Source organism: Pelobates fuscus, chromosome 1 (assembly GCF_036172605.1).
Source record: "Pelobates fuscus isolate aPelFus1 chromosome 1, aPelFus1.pri, whole genome shotgun sequence".
NCBI classification, from domain to species: Eukaryota; Metazoa; Chordata; class Amphibia; order Anura; family Pelobatidae; genus Pelobates; species Pelobates fuscus.
The window spans coordinates 456,307,361-456,334,756 of NC_086317.1; the positions used below are offsets into that span (position 1 = coordinate 456,307,361).

At 42.8% G+C, this 27,396-nt stretch overlaps 1 protein-coding gene across 2 annotated transcripts in view; it reads right to left on the reverse strand.

Moving 5' to 3' along the window:
* Window positions 1-565: 565 nt before the first annotated feature.
* Window positions 566-27,396, reverse strand: part of C1H11orf97 (chromosome 1 C11orf97 homolog) — a 43,912-nt gene continuing 17,081 nt past the window's right edge. For both annotated transcript variants that reach the window (XM_063430682.1, XM_063430675.1), the window contains exons 4-6: window positions 12,564-12,692; window positions 2,344-2,379; window positions 566-1,038 (exon numbers count right to left, since the gene is read on the reverse strand). In XM_063430682.1, coding sequence (XP_063286752.1) covers window positions 941-1,038; window positions 2,344-2,379; window positions 12,564-12,692 — 263 coding nt within the window. In that variant the 3' untranslated portion in view covers window positions 566-940. The remainder of the gene's footprint in view (window positions 1,039-2,343; window positions 2,380-12,563; window positions 12,693-27,396) is intronic.

Sequence of the window (27,396 nt, forward strand, 5' to 3'; positions counted from 1 at the left end):
AAATTGCAGCGAATTCTCATGATTTGCATTTTTGCACCAAGTTCTTCCTACACCAGGATCCCCACATGCCACTGATTTAGGTATGCTTACAGTTAATGTTTAAATACCTCTGATCATATAAACATTGAAATGCAGCAAAGAATTGCAGAGGAGATCTTTGCATTTTAATGCGTGCAACACACATTGGTGGTTATGGTACTTGGAGTCTCCTTTAAAAGCAGAATATTGAGGCACTGTGAAATATCCTTGAGATATAGGTTCATGGAATGTGATAGGGTTGTAATATTTTGTCTTTTGCAAGAGAATACCTATCCCTTTAGCCGTTTTAGAACTGATTCTTCCTGTTAATGAATTCTGACCCAATAAAACACAGTCATTGTGTGCGGTATAATAATCTTTAAAAACTAGTTCATATTTTAAAACATTGTGTACATGTAATATACATATATACAATAATCTTTAATAATCAGCTACAATTACAAGTTATTGTGCCTGTGAATTATACAAATAACATGCAGAAATCATTTATTATAGTAAGGGGCTGTGTTTGTGTATTTTACCAGCTTTTCCATGTTGCATTTTAAAACAAACCTGTTTAATTCTTGCTTTATTTAGATTTTGTAGCACTTTGTGAAATACATTCTTGTGCATGTGCAGATTTTTTAAGATAGAAGCTAAACTCTATCAGGCAGCCAAGATCTGAAACCACTGTACACAAAATGTGACAGCCTGGGGCCGCTAAACGTCACCCATGGTTCTGGTTTCAAAGTTATGGCATGCTGTTTTGGGCTCCTTGGTAGAACATGGGACAACCTTGCTCTAAGAAGAAATTGACATGAAATTATTAATAAAGAGAATGAACTTAGTTTAGTTTGCTTGTTCCATTTTACTTTGCCCAAGAGGTGGAAACTTGTATCAGCCAACGGCACCAAGCCACCAGTTAAGGTGATTTGTGTGTTTGATCCTTGCCCCGTGCAGAGCAGATGCCTGGTTTGTTTGTCAGTGGCTTTGGATGTGGTCTCCTGCTAGTAGCACCATCTGTTCAAAAAGTAGAAACACATTACAAGTTCCCTCTCATTTGATTTCACTAATTACTCTTTTATTATTTGCACTGCCACAAGCCAGTATTTGAAATGTGTATGATACTACTTTAAACTAGACTGATATAGTCAGGAAAAACTGATTGTATCCAAAACCTCTATTTTAGAGAAGATAGAAGAATGTTTATTGATATAATGATAAGGTTTACAAGGGGTGCAGCTGTGTCAAAGGGTCAGATCACTGAGATTTTTCCACCCGTAGTCCCAATATGCTAAATTTCTATGGGGTTATTCACAAAACTGAGAATCAAGCGCTATCAACACACCTATAACACTGTGCTGATCTGTGAATTTATTCACTAAACTTAGAACCAAGCACCCATTAATCTAATTGGCTACTAATCTTAGGGATTGTTCACTAAATTAAGGATGGTGTACCTCTTGAAAATTGTGGATTGATTTGTAAGTGGATTGAATATTTTTATTTTCACAAAATATAATTTTTTATACTTTGTCCAACAATTATCCCTACAATCTTATTACTTGTTACTCTGTGGAACAATAGAACATCATATTTTATTCTTTGCTCTGTAAAGCAATGTTCTTACACTAAATATGGTACAGCTGTTTCCATTTCAGGTAAAGATGGGGAGATACAAGGATTGTGGCTACAATTGTCTCAGCATAGGGCACCACGCCAATGAAAACATTTGAGCTTGAAAGTGTCATAAGATTTGTTCTTCTAAGTGGGTTCTACTTTGGACTTGGTAGTTTTGTCCGCCTGAAGCGTTTATACCTTGTATCTGATAGTACTGTCATTCTAGTGTTCTTTTTTCGACTTGTTACTATTGTTGTCATGATAGTTCATTTCTACATTATATTTGACAATATCGTCAATCAATATTGATTCAATGCTTTCCTATGGGGAGGGCCTAATGCGCTCGCAATGCTCGGCTCTCATGCGCATAAGGTCCTCCTGTCGGATTGCCTCGGTGAAATCGGAGCACCGCACTAATGTGCCACGTGGGGGGAAGGGACACGAGGGAGGGGGGAACAGAGGGCACTGTAGTGTGCAGTGTGAATACAGATTTGTATTCCTAACAGTATAAATTCCCTTTAATTACATCACACCTTTTCTGCATATTGTACATTTAGATATATCCACATTCAGTTCCTGGGACATGCTGACTAGGTAGCTTTGTGCACCTCAGGGGGTGCCCATATTAAAGCATTTCGCAACTAGCATGCCCACCCATAATGCAAAACACAGTTTAGAACTCAACAGGAATATCAAATGCAATACCTCTGATGTTGCTCAGTGTTGTGATGTTGTTTGAAGCTGTTGAATTTGCAAAAAGAAAAAAAAAAAAGAGAATAAGAAATCTCAGCAGTGCATACAGAACAAACAAATATAAAAGGCTGTAAATACTGTTAGTGGTTTACTGAAATAACATGGATGCAAAATGTGAAGTGAAGGGAATTGTACTTTACTGGGGTAATAAACAAACAAGGGTTCTATACAGAGTAACAGAAAAACATCATAACCTGTAAACAAAGTGTCATTTAGAGCTGGGGATCCTCAGCTGGCCATACAGCTGTGTTAATATGTTTATTCTATTCAGCCATGTGAACTTGCTGCAGCTCCCCCTATTGTTGGAGTTTGTCAGTCACAGGCTACTTACAACGTACACAATTATTACGAGGTTCATTTACAAAACCCCTTGTTGGTCCAAGTAGAGCCGAGACAGGATTTGTGTGTAGCCCTAAAACAGACCAGCATTAATTGGGACAATAAATGTGGGTCCCATGGGAGGTAGTAAAGTATAATGCTTGTATTACTATTCCAAGAGGGAGCCACAGGACTAAACACATTCCTGTCTTGGCTGAAGACGGTTCATGTCTGTACAATGCTTTCTCAACAGCCCTGTTAAAAGCGCCATTCATACGTGAAACGTGTTCAGCAAAAACAGGCACGTGTTAAGTCCTTGGGTTAGTAATAGCGACACTATACTTTACTACAGGTCATATTTTAATTTATTTTATGATTTATTTTTAGTTATAATGTAGATAATATAAGGAATTTTTCATGTGTGCAAAGACAATTTGAAGGGACCCTCCGAATGAACCATGGAGAGATTTTGCAGGAGCAATGAGTAAAAATGATATGGCTACATGGAATCTAATGTTGCAAGACATATAATAAGATGAATTGCTGGGGAAGCAATGGACTTGTTTCCTGTGTATGAAAAAAAAAAAAAAAAAAAAGTCCTGAATGGGGCTATTGCTCAGTTTCATCCATGCCATGCTGGCACACCCTTTTTCAAGGTGAATCATGACCATTTTTAGACAGACATGGCCCCTTGTAGCATCACCACCGATCACCCTTGTAGCATCACCACCAATGGTGTACTCTACACCAACCATGGTTTTCTGGACAAATAGCAGGTTCATTAAGGAAGCATCTTTATGCTAACACAAGAAATATATATTAAATCCAGAAAATAATTTCTATCTACACTTAACATGATTTAAGATTTGTTTAACTCATTACATATTTACTCTACTAGAACACTGAAGGTTTTGTCATTATGTGACTTAAAATTACTTTGTTAAATAGAGAAAACAGCCACCTGTTCAGCTATGACCATAGTGCTGAGTTCCTAATCACATTTATACAAATAAATTAAAGGGACACTATAGTCCCCAGAACAACTACAGCTTATCATATTTGTTCTGGTAAGCATAATAATTCCTTTCAGGCATTTTGCAGTAAACACTGTGTTTTCAGAGAAAAGGCAGTGTTTGCATGACAGCCTAGAGACACCTCCATTGGCCACTCCTTAGATGACTGCTAGAGGGACTGACTCCCCTGATCTGCTTCCTTGACAGTCTCGGCCAATCCAATGCTTTCCTATGTGAACACTTCTGATGATGTCAGCCAAGCAGACAGAGCAGGGACAGTGCCAGCAGCAGCAGACTGCAACAAAAGTAAGATTTTGCTATATTTTGGATAACAAGGGGGGGCATAGGAGATCTAGATATATATTTTTAACACTATAGGGTCAGGAATACAGGTTTGTGTTCTTGACCCTATAGTGTTCCTTTAATCCTAGGCACACGTACATCACAGGTGTATCCACTTTTTTCAGAATGAATATATTCAGCAACTCGGTGTGAAATTGTTTAAGGATAATTCAACCCACTTTTCAAGTTCTGAACACTGTGTTGAGAAGTTGTCTATGAAGAATGGAAAGAGGCACAAAGGGATTTATGGCCCACATTAATCAATAAGCTCGTTAAAGAAAAGATAATGTACTTCCATACACAAGCTAATGTTTTGAATTCCTAAAAGCCTTGTTTCCCAGTCAAACTACACGGCTCTTCTGATAATACAACAAAATCTTAGATCTCTTCCATTGGAACATCTGAGTCCCCTGGGCACATTAAACCCTCTGCTTCCTCCATCTGTACTGGCATCATATAAAGGTTGGAGCTGTAACCAGCAATTTTAAAGACCTCAGTTGCCTCTCCTGGGGCCTTAGATGAAGGAAGAACTTGGACATATTCCACTGTTGCCAGTGTGAGGAAGCAGTGACTGAGATGTCATGCCATAGAAATTTAAAGAAACAATCCCTTTAGTCCACAGCTCAAGGCTATATTAAAAGGTTACTCCAAACCAAAAAAAAACAACAACACATTTTTAAGAAAACACTGTTTTTGTTCAGGACAACTCTTCCAATTTTACCCCCACTAAAAAAAAAGAAAAAGTAAAAAGAAATAGGACATCAGGGAGGGCAGGCTCAGGAGAGGACATGGGCGGCACATGTCCTCTCCTCAAGGAGGAACTGTGCCGTCATTGGCTGTCTGTTGCCATGCTAACAACAGAAGCCAAACATACACAGAATTAGCATTAGCCACCAGGAGATCTTGTTCTGAGTTTTCTATTGACAGCCCAATTATGCTACCAGACGTAAAGTTACACCTATGGCAGTCAAGTGGTTAAACTGGTTCAGAGCGAAATGCTGCAACAACAATCTCTAGGCACCATAAGCACTCCAAATCAGTGAAGTGGTCATGGTCCTTAAAGTAAAACTTTAAGTGAATGCTATCCTTTACATGGTGTTTTTTAAGCATCTGGATTAAATAAATCATCTAGTCACATTTAGCTTCGACAAACTGTTTGGCACTGCATGAAATGTCCTACCCACTCTAAGAAATTATACAGGGCTGTTCACTAAGGTGTGAAACATCTGGAATTCAAAATAAATATTAAAACTATAGCTGACTTGGCTATTGTGGCCTAAAATGTACCAAGGACATTGGTTGAGTTTCAATGAATCTCAGAGTGTAGCGTGTCCCTATGCCCTTGGCTTATAAAGTGCTAGTCAACGGCTGGAGTGCTCCCACGACTCACCAGTGATGGTAACTCTGGTGCTGGACGGAAGTTGTAGTCCAAAGGGTTTAATGAGCTAGTGATGGCAGAAGTATCAGTCTAAAAATAGATGATTTTTCCCCCTGGCTAGTGATAATGGGACTTGCAGTCCAACAGCTGCTTTGATATATTTTTATTTTTTTTCTAACGGAACACCTAGAGATGAGGGATGACAGGATTTGTAAACAGTCAATAGCTGCAATGCAACAAGTTGCCTATTTCAGGCCAAAACATTAGGCAGTAAAATCTGCAGCAGGAAAACTACCTACAGAGCACACAGTGAGGGAGGGAGGGGAAAGACACAGACGGTGCCCTCTACACCAGGGAGCTTGATATTCTAATACAGCCCTGTTTACTGCTGGTATAATTAAAGATTTTGCAACACACAAAGCACATTGTCCACTGGGAGGCGTACGACGTGAACTCCCCTTTACTGCATTGTAGATCTGTAGCTGAGAAATGCTTGGGAAGTCTTGTATTGTTCTCTGTTATCGCTCACTGAATACATAAAAAGCTAATTCATAAAGACTTTGCCATCTCAGATTCATCGAGAATAAAGGTTAGCACAATGTGCCAACAGACCCAGGCTACAAAAAAAACATGGTCGAAAAGGATGGGCTGGGAAGTTATTGTCAGAATTACGGACTACTACTCCTATCATGGTAAACCAGCCAAATAATTTGCACTTTTTTTTTTTTTTATCTCTGAAGAGGATTAAATGATGAAATGAGGAAGTAGGAAATGTCTTTAAATAGTAGAGAACCAAAGGTGTCACTTGGATAGAAAGTGACCACAATGTTACATTTCCAATCCACTCCAATAAGATCTTAAAGGAGAAAATAGTAATAAATAACAAAAGAACTTTATCAGCAACTCTAAAAAGTACTAGGACAAATTAAACAGTGTAGCCTGATAGGAGGGGGAACAGCCCTGAGTGAGATGCTCAATATTAAACTTGTTCCAAACGGGTATGGATTGGTAGTACGAGAACTAACTGAAGAGGTAGCAATCTCCCCCTTTATGTGTTTAAGCCCTCATGGAAGTATATACAGCACTGGTTACGACAGAGCCTAGTGTGATCTTCCAGAAGCAAAAACTAAAACGTAAAAGGAATAGTGAGAGATATGCTAAATGGTGAGAACAAAGCACACAGGAAAAAATGAAGGGTATATACAGCGAGATAAGTAATAGGGATATAACCAATTAAATCCACCTCTCTAGGGTTACTAGAGGTCTGTGGTAAGGGGATCCCTAGTCACTAGACCTTCAGTCTCATGTAACACCTTTGTGGATATTCTATGCGTTAATTCAGTTTAGAAAAAAAAAAAATCCCTTAAATTCGCAAATAGCTGTCTAAATACCGAGTGATATGCTCAATAGCTAATGAATGGTAATTAAGCATGCCACGTTAACTCCACAGGATACAAATGTAACGATATGAGAACTAACAGAAAAGTAGCAGTCTTCACCTTTGTGTTTATAAGTCCTCATGGAAATCTATATAACACTGGCTACAACAGAGCCTAGTGTAATCATCCAGAGGCAAAAGTCAAAACACAAAGGAATAGTGAGAGATATGCTAAACAGTGAGAAATAAGCACAGGAAAAAATATATAAAGTGAAGGGTATATATACAAGGAGATAGGTGATAGGGATATATACAAATGACTCCACCTCTCTATAAATACTAGAGGTATCTGGTAAAGGTGGCCCTAGTCTTTAGACCCTAAATCTCCTGTAAACACCTTCATGGGTGTTTTATGCTTATACTCCGTCTAGGGTAATTCCCTCAAGTTCTCAATCGCTGTCTAAGGTGCTCCATAACGGAGGGACCCGTGAAAAAACCCAACACGCATTTCGGCATGATAATACACCGTCCTCAGGGGCAAACGTGAATGTGACTACTCACCAGAATGGTTTAAATATGCTATGCCTTAATCAGCCATCCGTAAAACAGGTTAGTCAGCATGTGCATTAACCAATGGGGAAGGGGACTGGGCGCGGCTAACTGCTTGCATCACTGGGAAGAGCCCACGTGGGTTTGATGGACATGTAGTGTGTCGTCCTCCAATGTGCTGATTGCATATCTGTATAAGGGATAGCACCTACTCCCAATTACTCCAGGACACAGGCTTACATTCATCCATTAAATTACCCCCAATAAACTCATAATATATTGATAAAGTAAATCTGAGCAGGGGGGCAAATATGCTACATTATGGCATGAACTATTGAGGTTCTAAAGTGCAAATGTACACGTGAACATTTCGTATTGATTAAAGAAGGAGCATCTTAACCAATGAGTTTGATCCAAATATGGACAAATTTGTTACATCTCATCTGGAAGGGGAACTTTCTCCTTAGTGATATCCATGAATTGGCCCTAGACCACAGACACCTTGGAGACCTGGATAAGTTTCAAACAGCTTGAAAAACGTTTAACTCAACAATGAGATGGCGCCAAGTGATTCCTAGCACCATAACCACTACAACTGCTTTGATGCATTATATAGTATTAATTAATCAAAATTAGAAATCATCAGGAAGCACTAAATAAATAAATACATAAATAAAACAAAACATTATGTAATATGCCAGAGCTAATACACATTGCACTGATCAATACAGATTTAAATGGGTTTGTTTGAGAACAGTCTCTTTGTGGTAAACGAGGAGTCTGTCTTCGCAGGAGTTTTGGAGGATACTTTGAAGGTATTATTCTGTTTTGTTTCCAATATTCATTTTTTTCCACCATTTCTGCAATGTTTTGACTAATTAAACAATTTAAAAACAGGGGTCAATTTTCACCACATTGTTGCCTTTGATATTTTATTCAATAGTCCCACTAATAATTTTATTAAATATATAATAATAAAAAAATCTAAATTTTTCTTTTTTTTTTTTTTTTTTTTTGTAAATCTCTTTTTTATTGAGGCATAAAGGTATGTGGGTACAGAAAGTAAGAAGGGAGACAATAAAATTTCAAACAAGCAGGGATAATACAATGTAAGGCATATCATCTCTATATAGTGCTAGCCTCATTTTTGTGTAGAATATTAAGGTTACGTCAAACGGTTATTCAGTTGCTGGATACGTAAATACATGCTAAGACTAGGTTAAGGAATCTAAGAGTCATGTAAGGTCGGAGTATACAGGCTGAGCAATGACACAATACGACGTCTCTTATACAGGGCTGTCTCATGCGATACCTCGCGAGCAGGCTAAACAATTATTAACTAGAGCAGCTTAGTTATAGTATTTTCAGCGGTTCCGTAGTCCAGCCCAGATAGGGTGGCTGGGAAATTTAAGGCTAAACTATGGCCAACATGGCGCGTGCGTGTTTAATATGCTTGTCATTAACAGGCTATGCATCATTGTGTGTGAACATAAGAAGACAATAGGATAACATAACAGTACATACCCCGCTTATGCCTGTGGTATGAGGCCTATCTAACCATATAACAGGATTAAAACTTATATGATACAAGAAGGTAGCTATGTAAAGCTAGTTAGTATGGCTGGAGTATGCAGGCCATGCCCAGTGCTATAAACGTGTAGTATAACATGCCTAATAATCATTGGTAGGACTGGTATTGTCTGGTAATACAATCTAGACAAAAAAAAAAAAAAGCATAGGTAGCGAGCTAAGTCATATACAGATGAAATGCTAATGAATGACTATCATGGAGGTGCTGAAACACTTGACACGGGTGTACAGTGTATATTACTTTAAAGATCAATCTCGTCGGAAAGTCTCTATTCCAGAGGTGTCAGTATAGTATGGACAGCGTCTATAGTAGGAGAGGCTTTAAGCTTGCACCCCTGTATGTCCCAGTTCGTGAGTTCCCTGTCAGCCGATACCTTGAGCATTGAAGGATGTTAAGGATGGTTGAGAGTCCTGGTGAGGCACGGCGAGGTGCAGCTTTGTGGGCTCCAGCAGCTGTCTCGTCCATCCGTCGCTGTGGAAGCCCGCTCTGACGATGCAGGCAAGTGGGGTCACCTTCTGGTGCTTTGGGGTCTTCCCTGGCGTCATGTGGGATCGTGGCTGGTTTGTTGCTGCTTGCTGTTCGGGTCTCCGTTTCCGGCAGGATCTGGGTTGAACTTGTGGGCCCGTTAGGGCAGTGATCGTAGCGTGGTGAGATCTGGCCTGCTTGCGTTTCAGCAGATGGGATCTCCGCCGTCGGCGCCATCTTTTAGGTCCCATTAGTCGAGGGCCAGTGCAGTCGTGTCTAGTATGTACGGGTTCCTCGTTGGGTTTGTGCACTGGTGATTTAGTATAACGCTCCCTGGTTGACATCTTTGCCCAAAAGGCGTCGAGTATGGCGTCGAGTCGTGCCATGAGTTCTATGCTGTGGCTGTCTGTGCGGCAGTGTTGAGCGCACGTGGCGTCCGCCATTTTAAGAGCCCGTGTAGCTTGGGGTTGCCGTGTAGGCTCTGCCATCAGCTCGCGTTGTAGCCCCGCTATCAGGACAGATTGGACCGGGATCACCTCCGCCGGTCCTAAGGGGGGGGAGCGGGTAATCAGTATTGCAGTACCTCCGGCGTAGGGGCGAGGAGAGCGGCCGTCCCACCTCTGCTCCGTCCACCGCAGGCCGCTGCCTGTCATCTTGGGTTCTCGCTTGCGGGAAACACTTGGATCCAGTATCGGGTGATTCACCAGGGTGCCCCCAGCATGGGTAACACACCCCGGCATCAATTCAGGCCTGGTATCAGCCAGTATTTCCCTGTATCCAGTCTGTGTGGTGGGAGCTCATCCACCATGCGACTGCTCCGCTTGCAGGTCAGACCCCGCCCCCTAAATTTTTCACATCTTTGGTGAACATTTGTCCAAAACACACCAATACGTTCGGAAAAGGATGTGCATAATCACTTTGGATTTGGGGTTTAGTTGATCCTCTCTGAGCACCAAGTATTATAATCAAACATTTATTGTGCCTGTTTATTAATTCCATTCCCCAAAAAACTATATTTCTTCAGCAATGTGCATTTAGGGTAGCTGTCATGCTTTCTGCTATGCCTCACCTCATGTAAGAACAATTTGTTATTCTCCTGTACTATTTGCAGGGCAATCTAGAATGTATTGCTCATTCAATGATACCATTCTTTGGGTTCCAATATTGTAAAGCAGCCACTAATGTGGACATTCCGACCACCATGCTTCAAGGTTGAGATGAGGTTCTTTAGCATAAGGTATTTAGTTCTTCACAAACAGGACATTTATCATTGGTGACAAAAGGTTCTACTTTCATCTCTACTAAATATTATGCCAATAACTAGTGGAAACTTGTCCATGGGGGCAGCACCCCACCAGTGTTAATAATAAAAAGTACATTAAACTACATTTGTTTTTGTTTTTCTGTTTGGCCTACTCAAGTTTTGTGTCACTCACTGACACCACACACACACACACACACACACACAATTTACACTTTTTTAGCCACTCTCCAGTTTTGCTACCTTTTGGGTGCAGGAGGGTGGCTTTCCTTGGGGGCTCTGTCTTTCACATGTCCACCAGGTGGCTCTAACCTGATGGGCACCCTAAGCATGCGGGCACAGCGGCTGCACTTGTGGTAGTTCTGCAGCTGCCTAACGCTATAGTTCTCTAGTGGTCGCTTAGGTGACCGGCCCCATCTGCAATGATCTCAGTCAACCCATGTTTTCCCATAGGCGTTCATTTTCTACAGTGATTATAAAGGTTTCCAGGTCCCTAATCCAGAATTGTCCCATAACTTCTCAATGTCTCAGTTGACTAAGAATCTGCTACTAATGCAAGACTCACTGGCTGAGAACACTCCAGATAGGTCACCAGAACGGGAACTGTTATTTTCCAGGATTTTTAATACAATGTTAACTTAGTTCTGTATTTAACAAATATGTATTAGTGAATTGTAAAACATCAATTATTAAATGTTGAAATACACACCTTTTATCTTGTACCTGGGCGCCTCCATCTTAGTTTCCTGTCAATCATTGTGACAAACTCTGTCCTTAGCGACTGGCACTCATCATAGAGAAGCAAACACAATGTTCTCTTCATTTGCAATGTTTGCCTTGGTTTTGCTTTGTCTAAGTTCAATTGTGATGCCATTTGCTAAACCTTTAATATTGGAGCAACTAAATGACCTCCATTTGTCTAAATATACATAGGGATTAAGGAGAAAGCGCAAGTAACATTTTCTTTTCTTTGGTTTTTACTATATATTGGGGCTGATGTGTGTTGTAGTCCTTGCTGCTTAAGCGCAGGACTTCTCTTTTTGTATTTGTGTAAACCTTTAATATAAATGTAAAAGAAGACAGCTCATCTCGTAAAAAAAAAAAAAAGTCAACGCTAGTTATAGCTGGTTTTAAAGGGACACTGTAGGCACCCAGACCACTACAGCTCATTGAAGTGGTCTGGGTTCAATGTCCCATGTCCCTTAACCCTACAATGGTAATTATGTCAGTTTCTGAGAAACTGCAATAATTACCTTACAGGGTTAACTCCTCCTCTAGTGGCTGTCTACCAGACAGCCATTAGAGGGACTTCCGGAATTCAAAAGGGCCTTTGGTCCAGTATCTGATGCCGGACGACCTCACGCTCTGCATGAGGACCTCCAGCGTTAGATTTTCCCCATAGGAAAGCACTGAATAATGCTTTCCTATGGGGAAATCCAAATGCGAGTGTGGCCATTGCCGCGCATGCACATTAGATCTCCACCACCGGCTGACGTTGGCAGGGGAGGAGAAGGGGCGGATCCTAAGCCAGCGTTGAGGGACATCGGCGCTGGATTCAGGTAAGTGACTGAAGGGGTTTTAACATTGCCAGGAAATTTAGGATTCTACAGTGCCAGGAAAACAGCTTTCTTTTCCTGGCACTATAGAATCCCTTTAAGCGTTTTATGGAATATCGTAGAGTGACATTTTCCCTTTAACTTCTGGTAAACATTATTTATGAATATTCGTAGAAGACAGTTAATACACTGTGAAAAGTATCAAAGAATTCTAAGTAAAATATCCCTAACTTTTCACTCCTTTGTACATCTTTACTATATTTCTGATAAAATACGACAATGTATTTCTGACATACAAAAGTTTTTTTGTCTGTTTCTTACCTCCTGTCCTGCAGTGCCTCGAATAGCTTTCAGGGTGAGTCAGGAAAGTATTCTTATCCAAAACTGCTGAATTAAAAGGTCTCCAGGGGACATTTTTCTCAGTTTGCCAAATATTGTCCAACTCCATAGCTAGAAAAGGCAATCACAGTACAACAAGCGTGTTATATCTTCATTATTTCTGACGGTGCATTGCCTAGAGCTACAAATTAAAAACAAACAAAGGGAGTTTATCATACAGTCCAGAGTTGCGTCATGTTAATTATTACCCAAAAAGTACATCTCTGTATTCTCAGTTAGTATCGTGGATCTTTTAAAGGAAATCTGTCAAAATTTGTTATCATGATTGAAAAAAAAATATGACATGTCATAAATCCTATTTCTGTGTTGTTTTTTTAATGCAGACATAATAAAAGAACTTGTTTTCCAGTACATCTCTTGATTTTCTTTTGCTCCAAGTGGAAAGTCATCTTTAAAGGAACACAATAGTCACCTAAATTACTTTAGCTAAATAAAGCAGTTTTAGTGTATAGATCATCCCCCTGCAATTTCACTGCTCAATTCACTGTCATTTAGGAGTTAAATCACTTTGTTTCTGTTTATGCAGCCTTAGCCACACCTCCCCTGGCTATGATTGACAGTGCCTGCATGAAAAAAAAACTGGTTTCACTTTCAAACAGATGTAATTTACCTTAAATAATTGTATCTCAATCTCTAAATTGAACTTGAATCACATACAGGAGGCTCTTGCAGGGTCTAGTAAGCTACTAACATAGCAGGGGATAAAAAAAATCTTAATTAAACAGAACTTGCAATAAAGAAAGCCTAAATAGGGCTCTCTTTACAGGAAGTGTTTATGGAAGGCTGTGCAAGTCACATGCAGGGAGGTGTGACTAGGGTTCATAAACAAAGGGATTTAACTCATAAATGGCAGATGATTGAGCAGTGAGGCTGCAGGGGCATGTTCTATACACCAAAACTGCTTCATTAAGCTAAAGTTGTTCAGGTGACTATAGTGTCCCTTTAAGTTCCCTTGGTTGGAAATGCTACTTTTCTGACTGACGAACAGGGCCAAATGGCATCTTAAACTGTCTCAGGAAAAAACTCTTGACATGCTGAGTACTTCCACATAGCATCAGAATACTTCAACTTTAGCTGGGTAAGAATTTTTTAGAGTAAAGATGTCTGACCCTTATTTAAGGCCAGAGTTTCCGAATTGAAAGCACAGGTAATTTAGAGAATTTTTTAGTTGGGCTATTTTGACCTTGAATTTGAAATTCACTTCAAATTAATTTTGAATTCTCAGTTTCTTTAATAACCCTGTGGATGTTGAAATTAATCAAGGTATTTTGTTGAGAAGCATTTAATAAGTATCCGTTCTAAGGGCAAACTTCCTTAATCCAGGATTAATATAGCATCTCCTGGATGTGTACAGGAGGTGGCCGACTATGGGTAGTTGAATGGACATGCAGAGAGCCAATCACTTATTATCCAGCTATACATGAATAGTGTATTCATTAAAACACTACAGGCACCCAGACCACTTTTTCTCAAGAGGTCTAGGTCCCATGTTCCTCTGCTTTTAACTCTGCAGTTGAAATATGACAGCCACTAGAGGAACATCCATCAATTAGCAAAGTAAGACTCTGTTGTTCTGGTCAGGTGGTCTCAGGAGACCACCTGATTGTCACAGCGCTGCATTTTGCCGTGTATGCCTCCCAATGTCTTCCTATGAGAAAGCATTAGATTAGCTGAAATCATAAACATTGATGATGTCATCCAAGAAGGCTTAAATATGGAGATGGGAACAACGAGGGGAAAAGGGGAATGCATATTTGTATTCCTAACACTATATTGTTCCCTTAACCAAACAGTAGATGTGCAATAACACCCAGATTAGGCTATACTGTATTTTTCCACTGGAGCCCACCCCATCAGTGGTATGCAAAAATGAGCTACTTTTGCAATCCACTGCGCTTACATACAAAACTGTGAACAATTGTACATTTTAGTACTATTTTAGAATATCTGAGTAGAACTAACCTGCTTTAAAAGTGATTTACATTGTATAACACGAGATTATGATCTTGTAGAGGATTAGATCGAAAAGAAAAGAAAGAAAGGCGGGTCACGTAGGGCCCAGATTCACAATTAAAGTATTACGAGACACGCGGGTACGTTCGTTTGGATGACATTTACAACATACATAAACGTGCAGCATCTTATACAATGGTTTTAGGGTTGAACACTTCTAGCTTTTTCAGCCTGTGTGTGATGCGTATTGTGTCCTAGATGGTTCTCCGTCTTGTTGTGTGTTTGTCGTTGCTTTCTTTGTCATTCTCAGTTTACCCAGCAGTAGAGGGGTTGTTGTGCGAGTGTAGAGGCCCCCTCATACATTGGGTTGGCTATCTCTATTGGTGTTGAACAATAGACAGCGTGCATTGTAGGGGCGTGAGGGTCTCAGTTTATTTCAATGATAGGAGCTTGATTATTTTGTCCAACATTTTGAGATTACCTTTTAAACTGCACAATTCCCTGTGTGCGAAAAACCCTTATGTCTCCATGTACCTACTTATGGACACTGTACACTGCCATCTAGTGGTAAAGAAGGAGCTTACAGCCTTACATGAAGTACATGCATTTTAATTCGATTATAGTTATAGTATACATTAGAATTACCAGATTTTACTAATTACATGACGTAAAGTCATGATTTTATAAAGGACACGGAGGCGAGTATTAGGCTTTATCTCTTTCTTTATTCCTCAGCAGCAAAGAAAGGATATTGCTATTTTAATATAGCAATAACAAGAAAAAACACAGAATACCCTTAAGGATTAACATATAACATTCCAAACATATTAACCAATGGAATCAATCCTTGTTCTATGTCTCCTCATGTGACCTAATCCACTTCCTCTTTCTAGCTGACGCCGAAGCTGAGCATATCAACAGGTAAAACGATGAACTTGAACTGTCTCAGGTAGAGGGATCCAGTGAGTTTGTTCCGGTATAGATAGGAAGGAGAGGGTGATCCCGAATATTCCCTTACAGGGTTAAGCTGTAGGAGACAGATTCCAATATCGTTGTCATACATTTAAACAGTACAAGTGTTTAAAGAAGCATTATATCTTAGATCATAGTTTTATTTGGGCCCAGCAAAAAAACTTAAAACCAAATCATTATTAGTATATAGTACATAACTTGAACATGTAACTCGCTCCTACCTGTTTATCGGTAAGTGGGTGGGAAAAATAACATGTACGACTTACCTGTCATTGGGCGGGCTAATACCCGCCTCCGTGTCCTTTATAAAATCATGACTTTACGTAATTAGCAAAATCTGGTAATTTTATTAAAGGACACGGAGGCTCATATTAGGCTAGTTTAAAGCTGTGATATAACCATAGATGAGATATGTTCTGTTGGCCTGAAGTAGTATTTTTTGAACGTTGATTCCCGGGACCAATCAGCTGTGCGGAGAAGGTCTTCCAATTTACAGCCAATGGAGAATGCGTTAGAGGCCATAGCACCTCTCGTGGAGTGAGCCCCTTAAACTGATGTGTCGATGATACCAGCTGACATTATCCATTTTACCCAGCGTGCCAGAGTTACTGTGGATATTGGGTGATGAGGTTTTCTCATCGCCAAGAACAGGTCGTATGTTGTTGGGTTCCGAAATGCCTGTGTCCGCCGTTCGTATTCCTGGAGGCATGCCACCGGGCATAGGTTAGCATTGTGAGGAAAGGAGGGGTAGAAGACTGATGTGATTCTCGTTTTCGTACGTCTGGTAATATTAAACAGGACACCTTGCGGGATGAAGGACCGCGCATCGATATCCAGAGCTCGAACGTCTGACACCCTTTTGCAGGAGATTAAGCACAGAAGCATAGCTAATTTTGCGGACACTTGTTTGAGTGTGAGATCTGCGTTTGGTGGCCAGTCTTCCAGTAAACGAAGGACCATATTAACATCCCATAAGGCCGTGTAGCGGGGTTGAGGTGGACATGCAAATTTTCTGCCTCGTAGAAGACGGCAGACCAATAAGTGTTTCCCAGCCGGGAAACCGTCCCATCCGTCATGGGCAGCTGAAATCGCTGATCTATACACATTTATGGTGCGATAGGCCAAGCCTTGATCATACAGGGTAGTAAGGAAACTGAGTACCTGGGTTATAGGAGCACGTAGGGGATTCATGTGTTGTTCCAGGCACCAGCTACACCATGCGTTCCAGGCATGAGTATAGGACCATCTTGTTCCTGGTGCCCAAGCTCCTGCCAATAAGTCCAGAGCTGTTTGTGAAACGTTTGACATCGTCCCGGGTCCCCAGAGAAGAGCCACGCCAGGAGTCTGAGGTGGCCTTGCACCAGAAGCGGGTGAGGGTTCCCATCGGGGTCTGATAATAGTTCCGTGAAACCTGGAATCAATCTGGGGAGGTCTATAGACATTTCCATGACTGAAGGGAACCAAGGCTGTGCCGTCCAGAACGGTGTTATTAACACCAATGGTGTTCGGGAGCGTTGAAGGTGTAGGAGAGTTTGTGCTATGAGTGAGAACAGGGGGAAAGCATTTCATCGGTTGCTCGGCCAGTGTTGTAGGAAGGCATCCACTGCCATGGCGTCTGGGTCCAGTCTCCAGCTGAAGAATGAGGGAAGTTGAGCATTCAGCCGGAAGGCAAAGAGGTCGATGTGCATCGGGCCCCAGAGTTGTTGGAGTTTCTGGAATATCATTTTATTTAGTCGCCAGGTGCTGTTGGTTGTCCTGTAAATGTCTGGAGTTCCAATCTGCTATGGTGTTGGAGAGTCCCGGAAGGTATTCTGCCTCTACTGATATGTTGCGGCGCAGACAGAAGTGCCAAAATTATTTTGCTAGGTCTGTGAGTATTGACGATCTCGTGCCACCCAAGTGGTTGATGTAGCGGACGGCCGAAATATTGTCCATACAAAGAAGTATGGAACAATTGGTTGTGTGTCCGAGGAGGCTCCGGAGGGCAAATGACCCAGCTAGGAGTTCCAGACTGTTGATGTGGAGTTCCTTTTCTTTTGAGGACCATTTTCACCTGTAGAGGTGGGACCACAATGAGCGCCCCATCCGAGTCTGCTCGCGTCGGATTCTATGATGAGATCCGAGGTGGTTCCGAAGATCGCCTTGCCATTCCATGCTTCCATGTGTTGAAGCCATCATGCTAGTTCCTCTTTTGCGGTGCAGTCTAGCGGCACAGAATCTGAGTAAGATTGACCCAAACGTTGGTGGGTGGCTTTGAGTTGTTGCAGGGCTCTGTAGTGGAGAGGTCCTGGGAAGATCGCTTGTATGGAAGCAGAGAGCAGGCCAATTATCCTGGCTAGTTGTCATAAAAGTCAGGACTGTTCGTGACAAAGTCCGTCGGATTTCCTTCTTGATGAGCATTACCTTTGTGGTAGGTAGACTAAGCGTTCCGTGAATTGCATCTATATTGAAGCCCAAAAACTCTATTGATTGGGAAGGTTGCAGGATCGACTTGTCCCAGTTGATTAGGAAACCCAGGTTTTGCAGCAGGGTCAACGCCCAGGATAGATGTTGGTTGAGTAGATGGGTGTCGTGAACCATGATCAGCATGTCGTCGAGGTATATGATCATACGTACACCTCTGCTGCGGAGAAGGGTGACTACCGGTTTCAGCAATTTGGTGAAACACCACGGGACTGAAGACAGGCCGAAAGGGAGGCATCGGAAACGCCACATCGTCTTTTCCCATTGGAATTGAAGTAAGTGGTGGCATTCCTCTGCGATCGGTATCGTGAGGTATGCATCCTGGAGGTCCACTTTTACCATCCAGTCTCCCAGTCTGAGGAGGTCCCGAAGGTAGTGTATCCCTTCCATCTTGAAATGATGGTATGTGACAAAGGCGTTGAGCGGTCGCGGGTTTATTACTGGTCTCATGCCTCTGCCTTTCTTGGGCACTAAGAAGATATTGCTTAGGAAACCGGGGACGGTAGCTGAGACTTTGTAGATCGCACCTTTCATTTCTAGTGCGCGAATCTGCTACCAGATTTTTGTCTCGTGGGGAAAAAACTATCCGATGTGGTAATGAGAATTGAATCGGTTGTTGTGTGAATTCGATGCGGTAACCTAGAATGGTCTCTAGGACCCAGACATCTGAGCTAAGTTTGTGCCAGGCATCGTGGAAATGAAACAGTCTGCCCCCCACATGTGGTAAGGAACGGGTGTGTAAAAGAAAATGACTCACCATAAGGCCAACGGCCATAGGAGGATCCCCTGATTCCATGTGGGTGCCACGACCTGCCCCTGGTCGGGAAAAATGGTGGCTGTGTTCTGGGTTCAGGAGGCTGGAAGTGTTGTGGCGGAGCCTCTGTAGCCCCGGTGTGAAGTCCGGGGGGAGCAGCCGGACAGACAGCCCCACTGTATGCCGGCCCCACCAAAAAACCTCTGCTTCATATTATTTTGCGCCTTGTCTGGTCCAGATACAGGTACTCTTGTATGCTGCATAATCCAGGCAGGACAGGATACAGACAGAACAGATCAGAAAAGCTGCAGGGTCCACTCCACGAACTCCATTGTGCCTATGGCCATACGTCAGGGTGGCGATCCGGTGCCCGGGACCCAGACACAGTGTCCAGGCAGCGCATGGACCGGGACCCAATATGCCTGATGTTAAGTGGGAGTCTTCAGCGTGGAGGTGGATTAGCATGGTCTGGTGCAGGGTAACCACCCGCCCCCTGGTGTTAAACACCAGCGTTTGTGCAGCCACATACCAAGACCCTGAATCAGCTTAAGCGGATACCAGGAACTAGGAGCAAGGAAATTAGCAGACCTCCCAGGAGCTGAATAGGAAGGCTCTGCAGCAACATTGTATCCAGTACTAGAAACAAGGCAAGACTAGAGATAGGCACCAAACAAGAAAACAAGACAGAACTAGTAGAACCCAGAACCAGAGAAGGATAGTAAGCTAAACCCAGAACATATACACAAGACATGAGGAAAACAAACATAACATGGGCAAGACTGGACAGGACTGTACATGGACTGGGATACAAACTAAAACAAGACAGGATAACATAGGCAAAACAAGAGGAGAAATAACTAAGTACTACATATGAAAATCATGGGGATTTAGTCACACTATATGATCATACATTGCATAAGCCTGCCAACAACGCCAATGTACCCCATATCTGGCAGGTCCTACACTGCCTAATGTATGCTAAAACAACCAAAAGACATATATAGCACTTACCTGCAAGAAAGGACAGAAGCCTTAAGGAGCTGCCTGCAGGAACACTGAAACAGAGTGAATGGTGGAAAACAAACGGGTGTGGCAACATAAAACAAACGTTTAAATGAAACCTGGAGACTGGGAATCCCAGGGATGGATTACAGGAATGAACCCAGAAATCCCAGCATAAAGAAAACCAGACATAGAATAGAAAACCAAAAACCAAGGAAAACTAAACAAGAATTGTAACAAGAGTACTGGATACCAGAAGCCATTGCCAGACATCTTCACAGAACAGAGCAGGACGTGACAAGGAGACCTTTTGCCTGTATGCCAGGCTCGGAAATTGCTAGATGTATTAGTTTTGGTTTGGCGTTTCCAATTAGGCAAATGCCTCTCTGGATCCATCCCCTGATGGGCAGTAAGTCAACAGAGGTCCCCTCAGTCAGAGCAGTTTCGACCAAGTCGGAAATGTTTGCTATGGACCCGAGAATGTCTAGGACCATGTCTTGCCAATGTTTGAGGGACCTTCCATTCCGACTTGCCCAGGAACTGGGCAATATTGGGGTCCACCTCGGGGGTTACACATGCCATGTCCGGGACCGTGGGGCATGGGCATTCCGCCGTTAGCTTACTCCTTGTGGCCTTATCAAGGGGTTTTCTTACCCTGTTCACTATGTAGATGGCCACGTGCGTTATGGGGTACCAGTCCGCTGAGCGTGGATTGTGCAGGGTATCCGGATCAAAGAGGGGTTCCCCTTGGGGATCTAAAACTGCGGATTCGTCCGCCTCTTGCTCAGAGTCTATCGCTGGGAGTGCAGTCTCTCTGCGTTCAGGGGACAAGTTGTCTAAAGCAACCGGGTCGATGGCATCGGACCCATCTGACACCTCCTCTGAGTCCGAATCGAAGTCGGACGAATCTTGTAGGGCTTTTGCCCTCTTCCAATTCCGCACCGCTTTTGCCCGGCGGGGGGGCTCTTTTACGTGGGAGCACCACGTTCTCAGTTTCAACAGGGTGCAACCACACTGGTTTTGGAGGCAGCACCTGTTAGATTGTGTGATTTGCATGTAGCCTTGCGGCCGCTAGGGACCATCGGCTTACTATCAGAGGTTACAGGGGCTGAGCTGGGGGTTCTACCAGGAACTCCTCTGAGTTCACGTGGTCCTGGGATGCTTCCTCCCTACTCCCCATGGCCGCAATGCCCATAGGTAGGGCTGTTGTATTATGACTGCTAGATTTGCAGAGGTGGGGGGGGCAATAACTTGTTTGTCAGTAGGGGACTGCATACTGGTCAGGATGCACTACAAAGGGAGAGCTGGGGGAAGGCACTTAGCAGTAATGGACTAATGGAAGATGGCACAGGGCAAACAAAATACCCTTACAGTGAGTTATGACCCAGAGGCCAACTGTAAGTGGTGAAACCAACTCACTTTGAATAGTGTTAAAGCACTTTAGGGCAAGGGCACATTAATGAGGCCCAAAGAAGATATTGGAACAAATAATATGGCAGCTTACCAAGTGTTCCCTTAGGAATGACTCCTGGGGGACACTGGTAAGCTGCCCAACACCTCTATTAGCCAATCAGCTCGCGCCCCTCCCAAAACCAGCGGCCGAGCGACGGGTAAGAGCGCGGCAAATTTGCCAACCCCAAAATGGCCACAGCCATGCGCGGGAGAGAGCCACGCATGTGCGAGCGGTCTAGGTGGCGGTTAAGTTAATGGCCGTGATCCGTGAGAGGCTAAGTTGCTCGTTATGAGCCAAGGAGGTGAGTGCGGGTATGGGGGAGGAGGGGGCACCTCGGGGGGCCGTCCCCTACACTGTGAGGAAAGAAAGAAAAACGGGTTATAAAAAACCCGGAAGAGCAGTGCAGGATAGGGGCTTGTCCCGGGGAAGGGACAAGTACCCTGTACTAAGGGGTAAAGAAACACAGACAAACCAATCACTAGTAGTAGATATACACAGTAGAGTGTAAAGAAAAAACACTAAGCAAAAAGTAAGGCAATAATAAGGTATTAACAGGAAGAAAATACAGTAATTACTACAAATTTTTCAGAGCATGAAAAAAAATGAGGTACTTAGCTGAGGCAGCAGCAAAGAAGAGGAAGTGGATTAGGTCACATGAGGAGACATAGAACAAGGATTGATCCCATTGGTTAATATGTTTGGAATGTTATATGTTAACCCTTAAGGGTATTCTGTGTTTTTCTTGTTATTGCTATATTAAAATATCAATATCCTTTCTTTGCTGCTGAGGAATAAAGAAAGAGATAAAGCCCAATATGAGCCTCCGTGTCCTTTAATAAATTCTAGTATATAGTTATGATGTTGCACAGCACAATTTACTAAAGTCTGGCAGAAAAATGTTAACTTTGGTTTCCATTTTGCAGGTGTGAAAATATTTGCTTAATCAAAAAACCTGACTTCAGATCCTAATTTCTTGCTTATTTTGCTACGTCGTAAGATGTGCAACATTCCACAATGAATATCTTCCAGCCTGAGTGTGTTTGAAAAAGTGTGACTTTTGCTTTCAATATCATTGCATTAATTCTATTCTAATAAATGCAAATCCTCTCCATGACATGACCTAGTCTAAGCATTTAATGGTTGCACAATTCAACCAGTTTGAAATGACTTGTCTCTAATTCACTCTACAATTAAATGGATTCTGTTGTAACTTTGGTTTGTCACTCTGCTATACACAAATCAACTGACTATCATTGCAAAAATGGTTTTGTTTGAACCGTATTTAATTTTAAGATTTAATCATTAAGGTGATAAATGTTGAGATTTTAAAGTGAATTAAAAATTATCGGGCACAATAGACAAAACATAAAAATGAATAAACAAATAAACCAGTTATTGTATGGTTTAGCTAATGTGTCCTAAATTTAGAAATTCACAGTTAATTCCCTTTTTATTCCGAACTGCCTGTCTGATGCCAAATTTGCACAGAATTCATATTGGCTGACTGATGACTCCCCAATGACGCTGCTGAAGATGGGGATAGGCTCAATACGTGCAGCATTTCATAGCGAATCATTGCATTTATAGACTCCAGGCACCAAAGCATTGAAGTGGTTATGGTGCTTGGAGTAGTCCTTTAAATTTCAAGTATAAGAAAGAAGTATTTATCCGCTGTATATATAGAGATTTGACTATCTGACTATCCTGGGGTGACCTAGGTGATTTAGGTGGATAAGTTACAGGAAGGTCATAGAACGGATGAAAACTTTAAAGGGACACTATAGTCACCTGAACAACTTTAGCTTAATGAAGCAGTTTTGGTGTATATTACATGCCCCTGCCATTTAGGAGTTAAATCCCTTTGTTTATGAACCCTAGTCACACCCCCCTGCATGTGACTTGCACAGCCTTCCATAAACACTTCCTGTAAAGAGAGCCCTATTTAGGCTTTCTATATTGCAAGTTCTGTTTAATTAAGATTTTCTTATCCCCTGCTATGTTAATAGCTTGCTAGACCCTGCAAGAGCCTTGTGTATGTGTTTAAAGTTCAATTTAGAAATTGAGATACAATTATTTAAGGTAAATTACATCTGTTTGAAAGTGAAACTGATACCGGAGAAACTGACGGAAGCCAAGCACAGAGAAGTGGACACAGGTTTCTTCAGGAGGGAAGAGATTCTGTATTCGATTCACCGACCGGGGCTCAGATGGACTAGCGTCACCACAACAAACAGTCTGAGCCCAGAACTGACTATGTAAATGCATGATATAGACCAGGGGTAGGCAACCTACGGCACTAGTGCCATGCACGGCACTCGAGGTGTCTTTGCACGGCACTCAAGGCTGCTAGAGACAAACAGGCTCTGTCCTATCAGGAGTCCCAGTAAAACTTCAGATATCTGCTAATACGAAGAGGTGGTGAAGGACAATCCTCAATTCATGCATTGCAGCACATAGAGGAAGAGATCTCAGATCACTTCCTCCCAGCACTTGTGAATGGGAATCCACACTGTTGCAGCTCCTGTCCTTGACCTGTACCTGGCCAGCCTGGTCCCCACTGGAACCCAGGGAAGCCACACACACTGCTAAATATAAACAGATATGCAGAATAACCCTCCCCTCATACAAATAATACGAACAGCCCACACACAAACATACACACAATCCGCAGAAACGTAACCTGCTAACAATCCACATACATGCACACAACCCCACATGCAGTCTCTCACATGCAATACTTCAAGCAGCCCCCACACATACACTACCAAACACACAATGTGACAAATCCATCCACACACACAATTTCACAAGCAGCCCCCATACACAGCCCACATTCATATGTATCATACACGATACCACAAACTACTCCTGTGAACATACACATTATAATAGCTCATATACGCACAAATATTCAGCGATAGGGGGGCGGAGCTTGGCTGCCGAGCGGTGCAGACGCAACTGATATGAGCTCCTGCCGAGCGGGCACGATCCGGGGCAAAAACTGCGACCACTACACCCAAAGCCACTCAGGGGTGCACCACCCACGTCGGGGGTGCCCCCCTGAACCCAGCGATACCACTCCGGGGCCTGTAGAGGCCGGGAAGGCAGAGACACGAATGCGGCCTACTGAGGCTGAAACCGGGGAGAGGCGGCCGCTCTCTCCGACACCACAGCCACTAAGCGACTTCTCTGCAACTCACCCCCCCCCCTGGACCGGTGGGGGATATCCCGGTCCACACTGGAAGCAAGCAGGCGACCCAGACACAAGCCAAACCGGGGAAAATGTCCCACAGGGCAAATCTAAAATGGCGGCTAAGCGCAAACAGGGAAAGCGGAGCACACACACCCAACCACCCATGTCACCTTTGGAGACGTTTGATCACCTCTGCACAAGCTTCAGGTATGCCCTGCAGAAGAGGGGAGCTACCTCTCGTCAAGCCGAAAGAATAGTGACCTCGTGGATACGGCCCGCAGCACGACGGAGCTACTATAGGCAGACGCCACGAGGCTCCAAAATGGCCGCCCGACTACGCAGATACAAGCGGGCCCAGGGACGGAAAGTGGCGGAAGGCCTATCGGGTGCAACCCCCTACCAGCAACTGAAGCCATTGCCTAACCCACGTCCTTGGAAGGTACTACCGACCACCAAGACCACCCGGGATATAGCCTGCAGCACTGAGAGCAGCTGGAGCGGAGAGACATGCAAAGAGGCTCCCGCGAATGTCTGGGGCCGGAGGAGCGACCAAATCTGGACTAACAGGACACTATCCTCTATCATGCAAGTCAGCAAGGGTATAGGGTAGCGACATGGCGCACCAGCGCAGGAGGGACACGCTCAGATATGCTCCCCCTAAGGCTATATTTTGTTCTGCCTTCCACTACCCCTTATCATTCTATTTGCCTAACAGGTTTATTACTGCTGCCAGAGGGAATGAACATTCTCATACAATCTATGTCCCCTATGTTTTTTAATTGCCTACTGCTTATTCATGCCAGGACCTAGACAGGCCTCCTCACTAACTGACGGGGCTGTATAGTCTCACACTAGTAAACAAAGGCATAATGACCTAATACTGTCCAGAGGGCAACCTATTACTTTAATAAGCGGATAGAAACTGTTACTTTGCATAGCCTGCAATTCAACCACTAGATAGTCAAGAGCCTAGATTCAAGCGAGATTAAACCTATTTGTGCCTTTGCTGTCTGCAACCTATGCTCCGTGACATACATGTCTATTTTAAGTTTTGCATTGTTATTCTACGTTAATGATTGTTATAATGCAGCTAGGCACTTACAGCATAACTACTTAAAAGAAAGGTACTCTCTTTTATTAGCCTTAGCATTAAGCGATACACTGCTATTAGAACGTATTACTATATGCCAGGCAAACCTCAAAACGTATTTTAAGCATATTTTAAGCAAGCTTAAGCATATTAAGCGTGGAAGCACGAGCCTCACTTTTGACGCTGCTTTTCTGTTTAAGCCTATGTACCTATCAAGCACTGAAAGCTTATACATTCTAACTACACAAGCTTGTTTCTTGCATGTCATTCAAAAAAAAAATGTGCCGTTTAAACTGCCACGTATTTGTACCACTATGAAAATGCCTGCAGTTGCTGTCGTGGCTCTGCATGATTATTGTTATCTGATGCACACATAAAATAAAGAATTAAAAAAAAAAAAAAAATATTCAGCGATACAAAGCAATTACCATATAAAGAACACAAGCAGAATACGGGAGCATACATACCTCAATTTAAAAAAATAGGACCGGCACGCTACGGGACATCACAATCCTATATCGGCACAGTGCTGCTAAAAGGTTGCCTACCCCTGATATAGACATATAGCTCCTCCTATAGTTAACTCTACCCACATATACTCTTTACCCAATCAGCTGAACAAAGCCTAACTTTCCTTACCTGTTAGACCACATGGCTCACCCAGAACAATGGAGGAGGGGAAGTGTTTTCAGTTCCTGCATTCCTGCACTTGCTCAGTACACTGTTGATTGTATCTTAGCTACGTGTAACTGACTAACTGATGCACCAACATACACATATGCCACGTGGAAATCTCGGCCTACTAAATTTAATTTCTTCCGAGCTTCCACCACAAAACCTGTTTTTTTTTTCATGCAGGCTCTGTCCATCATAGCCAGGGGAGGTGTGGCTAGGGCTGCATAAACAGAAACAAAGTGATTTAACTCGTAAATGGCAGTGAATTGAGCAGTGAAATTGCAGGGGAATGATCTATACACTAAAACTGGTTTATTTAGCTAAAGTAATTTAGGTGACTATAGTGTTCCTTTAACCAATGGATTGATAGCAGCAACATATGTGCAACAGCAAAAGTTAATAGTACTCTGTGAGTGTCCCTATAATTTCTACAAATTTTACTTTTATTGTGCAGTTCTCGTTCAGCCAGGAGCATCAATACCTATGCGAAATCCTCATGAACAGCACATACCAAACTGGCTTATAAATACGTTTATCAATTACTTATATCATTGGTACTTAGTATCAAGATTTAGACCCATTCATAGTTTAGCAAGTGCTGAAAACCAAAGGGTCATACCGTGTTTCCCCGAAAATACGCCCTACCCCGAAAATAAGCCCTAGCTGAATTTTCGGGGTGGGCTGCAATATAAGCCCTACCCCGAAAATAAGACCTAGGCAGGGCCGGCGCCTGCCAGCCCTTTAAATGCCTCAGCCGCCTGAGCGCTCTATAGAGCTCTATAGACGGCTGCCGCACTGCCTCACCTCCCCTTCCCTGTAGCGTGGCCGAGCTCCTCTCCGGTCCGCGACCCGCCCGGACTGACAGGAAGTGCACACTGAGTGTGCACTTCCTGTCAGTCCGGCCGGGTCGCGGACCGGAGAGGAGTTCGGCCACGCTACAGGGGAGGTGAGGAGAAGATTGGTTAATGCCATCAAGGTTATAATTCACTCGGGCTTGTGGAGTCAAAGATAAAGTCACACAATAGGCAGGAACTGATCCCAAGTTTGTAATCAATTATGTAGAAGATGCTATAGAAAATCTCCTAAAAAGCAGCATGTGTCTACAGATAATCCTGCAAAGCGACACCACTTGATTAACTAAACACAAACCAACAAACATTTCAAAGCAGTTTTAACTTTAAAAAAAATTCTATTACCCAG